The sequence below is a fragment of the Ictalurus punctatus genome, chromosome 25 (genome assembly GCF_001660625.3).
Source record: "Ictalurus punctatus breed USDA103 chromosome 25, Coco_2.0, whole genome shotgun sequence".
Classification (NCBI taxonomy): domain Eukaryota; kingdom Metazoa; phylum Chordata; class Actinopteri; order Siluriformes; family Ictaluridae; genus Ictalurus; species Ictalurus punctatus.
Window position 1 is genome coordinate 13,446,146 of NC_030440.2, and position 8,015 is coordinate 13,454,160.

The 8,015-nt window shown below is 43.5% G+C and overlaps 1 protein-coding gene across 3 annotated transcripts; it reads left to right on the forward strand.

Annotated features, from left to right (window-relative positions):
• Positions 1 to 1,153: 1,153 nt before the first annotated feature.
• LOC108257511 (bifunctional protein GlmU) lies at positions 1,154 to 7,734 on the forward strand. Of its 3 annotated transcripts, XM_047150981.1 has the most exons (4): positions 1,154 to 1,548; positions 1,852 to 1,890; positions 6,582 to 6,767; positions 7,054 to 7,734. In XM_047150981.1, exons 1-4 carry the CDS (start codon positions 1,546 to 1,548, stop codon positions 7,303 to 7,305), a joined length of 480 nt encoding a protein of 159 aa, XP_047006937.1. In that variant the 5' UTR covers positions 1,154 to 1,545; the 3' UTR covers positions 7,306 to 7,734. The 3 variants fall into 3 exon arrangements, with proteins under 3 accessions (XP_047006937.1, XP_047006936.1, XP_047006938.1); XM_047150980.2 differs by lacking the exons at positions 1,154 to 1,548; positions 1,852 to 1,890 and adding an exon at positions 4,831 to 4,995; XM_047150982.2 differs by lacking the exons at positions 1,154 to 1,548; positions 1,852 to 1,890 and adding an exon at positions 4,831 to 4,995 and having other exon boundaries at positions 6,582 to 6,778; positions 7,054 to 7,192.
• The last annotated feature ends 281 nt before the right edge of the window (positions 7,735 to 8,015 follow it).

Below are 8,015 nucleotides of genomic sequence, written 5' to 3' on the forward strand. Positions count from 1 at the left end.
GACAAATGGAAAATTGCATTTGAGTTTTCAGTTAACTATGCTTTCAAATCCCAGTTCTCCCATAGTAACATTTGAAACTGGCGTGTATTCTTCAACATCAAGTACCTGAAGCGCAAGCATGATGATGGTCTATTTAATCCATTTTATTACCAGGACGAAAAAGAGCATCTACAGTGCACCAGGGTCACAGATATAAGATTAAAAATGTTTCTCTGAAACATTCAGCCCCTTTCTTTATAAGAGGAACACTTGTGGAATTGGGTCAGTGCGTCTTTATCTATGCCGTAATAGCAACGTCAATAAAGGTGGATGTATAGAAGAAGGGATGGTTCTTTATGTGACTCTTTATGGTGAAACATCAAAGATGTTCCTTCTATCAATCTATAGCTTAAGAATGATGGTGGCAAATGCATCAGAGAACAAACATTGATTTGCTTGGAATGCTTTGTATCAGCCTTCATGTGACCAGATATTTCAGATGTTATTAAATGTTTGGGCTCCACAGAATGAAGTGGAACATCCAAAGACACCAAATGGAAAGTTTATCATTTCGTTCATTTAACTGACTTGTTTATTTTTGTTGTTGTTGTTGTTTGTTTTTGCCCAGATGTTTCCCTATCTGGGCCACTTAATTTCTCTGGAACTCCCGATTTTAGTGTTTTTCTGCTTTAACGTGTACAGGATGTTGAGTTATAATGAATTACACTGAGAAATAATAAGTTCTATTCATTACTTAGCAATGTTTTGGTTTGCTATTCATTCAGATTTTATAAAGCACTACAATTGTAATATTTATTTATGAATATTAGATGTATTCAATTATTAGCAATATATGGAAATTTATATATGGATGGAAACTCTTCCCATCCACTTTAATGGCAAAAAAAAGTAGATGAGCAAGAAGAAGAAGAAAAACGTAGGGATAATCTTTTTTTAAAAAAAATCTTGTGTTTAAAGGGTTAAATGGGTCATTCTGACACCCCAAAACAGTAATTGTTCTGAATTAGATCTAGACGTATTCATTGACGTTGACCAGCAGGTGGCCTTACGTGACCACTGATTGTTCTTTAGGGAACACTTGCTTTATTATGTTTTAACAGATGCTGTGAAAATTGCTTTTAGTTTTAGTTGTAGTGCATCACCCAGCCACTCAACATTACACGTTAAAGGTCAGCTTGCTTGTATCTTTTTGCTGTATTAAAATTCCAATTTAATACATCAATCACGTGAAGCAATTTTGGCTGAATGTTTTGTTGGTTTAAAGACATTCCGCACATTTAACCTTTACTCCTTTTCCAGTTGTTATTGATTGAACTCTTCTATAGCTCCTATAACACATTCTAACTGGGTAAACTTCCTACACTGCATGCAGCTCTCATTATTCTGTGTTTTGCTTTGTAACTTTCAATAGTTTTTTAGTAACTTTTAACTGTAGCTTTTTTAGTTTTCCTGGTTCCAACAACCAGAAAGGAAATACATATAAAACTGGCCACACGTGTTCAGTGTGAAGTAGGACTTCAAGGGGGCAACTTTGCCAGAAGCCAAATGGTAAGCTCATTTATAAACTATTATTAATATTTTGTATGTGATGTATAGCAGTGTATTGTTGATCTTTTAAAAAACAATAACATTAAGTTGTTGAGTGGCACGGTGGCACTGCACATACTATAGTTATTTATTAACAAAACGTGAACTTTGGTATGTTCTCCATTTGTGCATGTGAGTATCACAGCTTTATCGCTAGACTGTTACAAGAAGTTTTTCTTTCTATAGAAACATAATAGAACACAATATTTGAAAACAATGACATATTAGAAGGAGCACAGTAATATAAACCTGTGATTTGCCTAGAAGCTGGAGCTGCTGTTACGGAAAATGGAAACATCAATGGTATGAGTATATATGTTTTACTGAAAAGAAAAGTAGTCTTTCCTATTTGTCTCTTATGTAGTGTACAATGTTTAATCAGTAAATTGGAATCATTACACAAGACAAGGGTCTATGTGACAGACATGCACAGGGTATGAAGAGTTATGAGAGAACTGGGGTAATCAAAAAAGAAGGGAATTAGCATAATGCAAACTACATGTGTAAATTTTAAAACCGTGTCAAGATGTTCTGCAATCTAAAAGTAAATAGACAAAACTACACAGCAGAGGGGAAAACCTTGTGGTTAATGTGCACATACTCAGATTTTTTTAATGAAACTGTTTATATGTAAATACCATGATGTCTATTGAGATAATGTGTGATGATTAAGACAGGCACGCAGTATAAAACTGAACAAGTAAACTTCAGACACTAAACATGTCCTGGCTGACTGCTTATATTTCAGTTAAAGATAAATTGTACAGTATACATTTCATTTTTGGCCAAACAATTCTATTTCATCTTGGATACAGTCTGAATTTAAAATGCTCCAGCTGGCTAGTGTCAGGAGGCCCAGGCCATAAAAAAACACACACACACACACACAAAAAAAAAACACCCTCACAGAGTCTACAGGTGTCCACTGTGGCCCTTTTAGCCCCCATGAAGAGTTCATTGAAACAGAGAGATAGAGACAGACACAGAAAGACGGTGGGTGTGTGCAACCTATACAGACGGAGAAGGCAGTCCACAGGAGAAAGAGAATTAGAGGCAGATAAAGACAGGCAAGAGAAAGACATGCTGAATAGATGCACTGACCTGTGGAACACAAAACACAAACTGCGCAAAGGCACTAGTGCATTCACAGCATGCGGTGTGTAATGAGAAAAGGACACACTGCAGAGGCCTACTTCTGCTGAAAGATACACAGCCTCACAATTTCTTTAGTGACTAGACAAAACACTGAGCGCGTTTGTGAAATTCCAGATGCTCAGCCGCTCCTGTCCAGGGTTTACTCCTTTCCCAGACACCTGACAATAGTGTCTCACTACAGCTGTGTCTCATTCATTAATTCGACTCAATGGGCCAGATGTACATATAGTCATATGAAAAAATAAGTGGGTTTCTTTTTTTTTTTTTTTTTTTTTACATATTTGGACAAGCAAACATTTGATCCTCTTTGAAACAGTGCCTATTAAAGGTGATATACTCTATCAAATGGCACATAAAATTGACATTTTGTAGTCATTTTCACTATTTAAATTAACAAACAAACAAACAGATCAGTCACATGGAAAAAGTAAGATCTAAATAAAGTTATATAAGCCCTTCAGAAAAAAGGCTGTGGCTGCCTATGAGGGATTTAAAAAGATCTCCAAATGATTTGAAATCCATCATTCCACTGTAAGGAAAATCATCTACATATGGCTCCGATTGACACTCTGTCCAGGACTGACTGTCCCAGCAAATTCAGCCTAAGAGCAGACCATCTGATGCAAAAAGAAGTCTGAGTTGTTTGGCCACAGTAACAGCAGACATGTTTGGTGCTGACCAAAGACAGCTTTTCAGGAGAAGCACCTCATACCAACTGTCTATAGCTTCTTTTGTGTCTGTTTTGATTATTAATAAACCTTTATCTGCACTTGCATCCATGTCCAACTCTAAATCGTGACACTAGAAGTACAAGTTGACTCCATTACAGGCTATTCTCTGGTTAAGATGTGTACTGGAACCTTTTTCTCTTTTCTCTAGTCCAGAGTAGCCTCCGGAATATCCATAACACCATTAATGGCAGCAGTATAATAAAACACATGCATATCCATGTCACCTCAAGCTGTAGTGACCAGTAATGCATACTGGCCACACATAAAGTATGAATCAATGGATGTGTTTTTTGTTTGTTTGTTTTATTAAACTTTGTCTTGTAGTATCTATATAACCTTTTTTTCTTTGGGTAGCAATGTTTTCCTGAGTCTTATCTAGAGGTCATAGTGTTACGTCGTGGCGAACTCGCGGCTGCAGTTCTCAAAATGCAGTGCCGCCTACAAACATGGCGGACGAGAACTACACTTCCCAGCCATGCCCGCGCTCGAGTTCGCCAGAGTACTGAGTGCGAACACCTGTGATTTACCCCACCCTGCCCGTCCGTGCTTGTCTCCAACAGGTATCGTTACACATTACTTCGCCTACTATGGAGGCAGCAGACGCGCCAGAGTGGCAACGCCAGATCTTGGAGCAAAACCGCGAGATAGTTGAACAGCGGGATCAAATATCGCTTTTGAATGAGAGACTCTTCCGGGGGGGCAAACCGCGATTGCCCCCGCTACTGACATACCTCCTCTGTCGTTTCCCCCCGTGTATGCCGCACCAGAGCCAGTGGCGCTCACTCCAGCTATGCCGGTTGTGCACTATCCACCACTGCCTACACCGGAGCGATACACTGGAGAGCCGGAGCAATGCAAGGGCTTCATGCTTCAGTGCACGCTGTTCTTCGAGAGCCACCCGGAGATGCCGGAGGACCGAAAGCTTACTCACTTCATAGAGTTACTCACCAGACGCGCCCTGGCATGGGCTACAGCGGAGTGGGAGCGAGGAGGCGGTGTCAGACCCTCTCTAGTGGATATCCTCTCACGATTCCAACGCGCTTTCGATCATTCCCCTGACGCCTGGGAGACTGGTCAGGAACTCCTGAAGATCACGCAGGGCTCACGTTACTCGGTAGAATACGCTCTGGAGTTCCGCACCATCACTGCAAGGAGTGGGTGGAATGAGCCAGCACTGAAGACCGCATTCTGTCAGGGGCTAAACCAGGAGTTGGTTTGAGAGTTGGCATGCCAGGGCGAGCAGCTAACCCTCGATGACCTCATTGACCTGGCAATACGGCTGGACCGTCTACGCCGTACGAACGGTCCCGTGCTGTGGTGCCCGCTTCCACCAGAGCCAGCGCCACCAGCGGAACAAATGCAGTTCAGTCGTGCCCGGACCCGCGAGGAGGAGAGGGAGAGGCGACATCGTGAGTCACGGTGCTTCTATTGCGGCGAGGGCACCCACGTCATTCGTCAGTGTCCCCATAGGATGCCACGACAGGCCGAGGGGAGCACGGACAGCAAACCTCGTCGCCACCGGGTGAGTCCAGTCCATTTATATAATTCTGATATCTTTGTGTTCCCTGTGATAATAGAGCATTCAAGCCAGGCTGCTGTTCTTTCAGCGCTCATCAACTCCAGAGCAGCCGAAAATTTCATAGATGAAAGGACAGCGCAGAATCTCGGCCTCCCCATACGCCCCTTGCTCCAACCTTGAGAGGTCCAATCCATCGACAGGTCCCCAATAGGAGGGAGGATTATATCACACTGTACACAGTCAGTAAGCCTACAAGTCAGTGCTCTTCACCATGAAACCATCGTCCTGTGTCTCACAGTCTCTACCAAGCACCCCATTATTCTCGGCATACCTTGGCTAGAATGTCATGATCCTCAGTTATCTTGGACGGACAGACAGTTACCCAATGGTCCCCGTACTGTCTACACCACTGCCTGAGTGGCCCCACGGTCCCTGTGGCCACCACGACAGTGGAGAGTCCTAGGTCACGGTCCCTCCAGAATATCGTGACCTCTCCAAGGTGTTCAGCAAGATAGGAGCAAGCGGTTTACCACCACACAGACCCTATGACTGCGCCATAGACTTCCTACCTGGAGCCAGTCCCCCTCGGGGTTGAGTGTACCTGCTCTCCCAAGCCGAACTACTTTTCCAACACGTGTTTAGATACTTCGGCATCCCGCAGGAGATTGTGAGTGATCGGGGTCCGCAATTCACGTCTCGTGTCTGGGCCAGTTTCATGGAGAAGATGGGAGTCACTGTTAATCTCACTTCCGGTTACCACCCCCAGGCCAACGGACAGGCAGAACGGGCCAATCAAGAAGTTATGATTCCTCCGAACCTTTTGCGCCACCAATCCGGAGGACTGGGGCCACTTCCTCCCGTGGGCGGAATACACACAAAACTCTCTGCGACATTCTGCCACCCATCTCACCCCCCTTTCAGTGTGTCTTGGGCTATCAGCTGACATTGTTTCCCTGGTACGCCTCCCCCACTGACTCACCAGTGGTAGATGAGTGGTTCTGCCGGAGTGAACAGGTCTGGGAACGCACCCATCAACAGTTGGTGCAGGCCTCCCGCACCGCCAAACAGAAGGTGGACCGGCACCGGAGGAATCACCCCAACTATCAACCCGGGGACAGGGTGCGGCTTTCCACAAGAGTTCGAAAGTCGCCACTCCCGGGCAGAAAACTTAAACCCAAGTATATCGGCCCCTTCTGTATCCTGAAGCAGATTAATGACATCACGTACCGCCTGGACCTGCCCAAGCATAGCCACATTGCCCAGTCATTCCATGTCTCTCTCCTCAAGCCAGTAATACCGGGTCCCTTGGCCATGGCGGTGCCCAATGACTCCCCACCGGAACCACTGGAGACTGAAGGCCGCCCAGCCTTCAGTCATATCTCCCTGTTTATCTCCCTGTTTGGACATATCTCCCTGTTTATCGATTACGATGCCCTGCCTCGTTTGGATTGTTCGCCTGACTTTCGTCTGTCTTCCGTGTTTACTCTTCTGTCGATTCTACGCACGCTACCCTGCCCATCTGCGCTTGTCTCCAACAGGTATCGTTACACATAGTCATTCTCTCTGTCTGTCTGTGTGTTTGTGTGTAGGCCACACCAGGCTCGCCTCTGAGTGTGTTTGCCCTGCGTCTGGGCCCAAGACAGGAGTTACTCTCCTCTCTGCAGGCATTTGTAGAGGAGAAGCAGCTCAAAGCTCCATTCATCATCACATGCGTGGGCAGCGTGACAAAGGCAACACTACGACTGGCCAATGCAACGGCAGACAACACCAATCAGGTCTATATCAGGTATATAGTTAAAGGAAATGTGCACTAGTTTCGCAATACAGTAAATCAGACCAGATACTGTATATTCTGTGTCTGAGGTTTGCTTCTTTAGTATTGCGATGGAGCCATGATGTGGCACTGTGCATGTCTAAATCCTTCAGTAAAATACTGTGTTTTACATTATATTAAAAATGTTTATGTATTTCTATGACTCATGAATTAGTTTTTAATGGTTGGGGTGTGTGTGTGTGTGTGTGTGTGTGTGTGTGTGTGTGTGTGTGTGTGTGTGTTTGTAGGTGATTCAGCTGCAGGAATGCTTTGAGATTGTATCTCTGGTAGGCACACTAAACACTGAAGCTCATCTTCACATCTGCCTGGCTGATAAGGAGGGTCGAACCGTTGGCGGTCACGTGCTGGGTGACCTGGAAGTGTTCACTACAGCAGAAGTGATTCTAGGGGAAGCCACTGATCTCTACTTTACCAGAGAGATGGACAGCAGGACCGGCTTTCCTGAGCTGGTCATTCAAAAGCGTCTTGAGCAGACATGACCTATTTTAGTGCACTACTGAGAATGATCTGTGGACAGGATGTTTAGATGTACGGTAATTCTATATAATACTTCTTGTATTATAAACCGCCATAAATCTTCATTTTACATAGTGTATTCTTACAAATTAAGCATTAACTGATGAATTGTAATGAAGAGTTGGATGAATTAAAGGTTAAGGACTGAGCACTTTTTGTTTTTAAAAGTGTATTCTGGGGTTCACAAAAGAGAATAGATTAAAATGATGATTAGGCCATCAGGTGAATGAATGATCGGGCACCATGAGGCATTATGTGGTCTAAAGCAGTTAGTGGACAAAAGCAGTTAGTGCACTTCTGAAAAGAGAGAAAGTGCCAGGGTGAATCAACACAGTATTACACAGTCTAATATTTTATTACTGCAATGTAATAAAGATGTGATTGTATAATGAGTTGTGTACATTTTGAGTTCACTTTCCAGCAAGCCCTAAGCAGAATACATGTACTTCAATCAGTACAGCTTATAAATCAGTGGGTTTCATTAAATGCATCAGGAATTATAAGCTCTTGATACATGTCTCTTCAGCGTTTCACAATTATGTAATAAAAGAAACCTGTTAGTAATTTCCTACTCAGTGTGCCGAGGTAGATCTGCCAAAAATGACCTTGAAATCAGCAAGACTCTGAATATATACATGAGCTTCAAAAGAACAGACACTTATCTTTTAGGCAG

What these genes read in the sequence shown, in the direction of transcription:
- LOC108257511 (XM_047150980.2), top strand. Translation starts at nt 4,831, where the DNA reads ATGCAGTTCAGTCGTGCCCGGACCCGCGAGGAGGAGAGGGAGAGGCGA. An exon ending in GCAAACCTCGTCGCCACCGG is followed by an intron (nt 4,996 to 6,581) that starts GTGAGTCCAGTC and finishes GTTTGTGTGTAG; the next exon opens with GCCACACCAGGCTCGCCTCT. An exon ending in CGGCAGACAACACCAATCAG is followed by an intron (nt 6,768 to 7,053) that starts GTCTATATCAGG and finishes GTGTGTTTGTAG; the next exon opens with GTGATTCAGCTGCAGGAATG.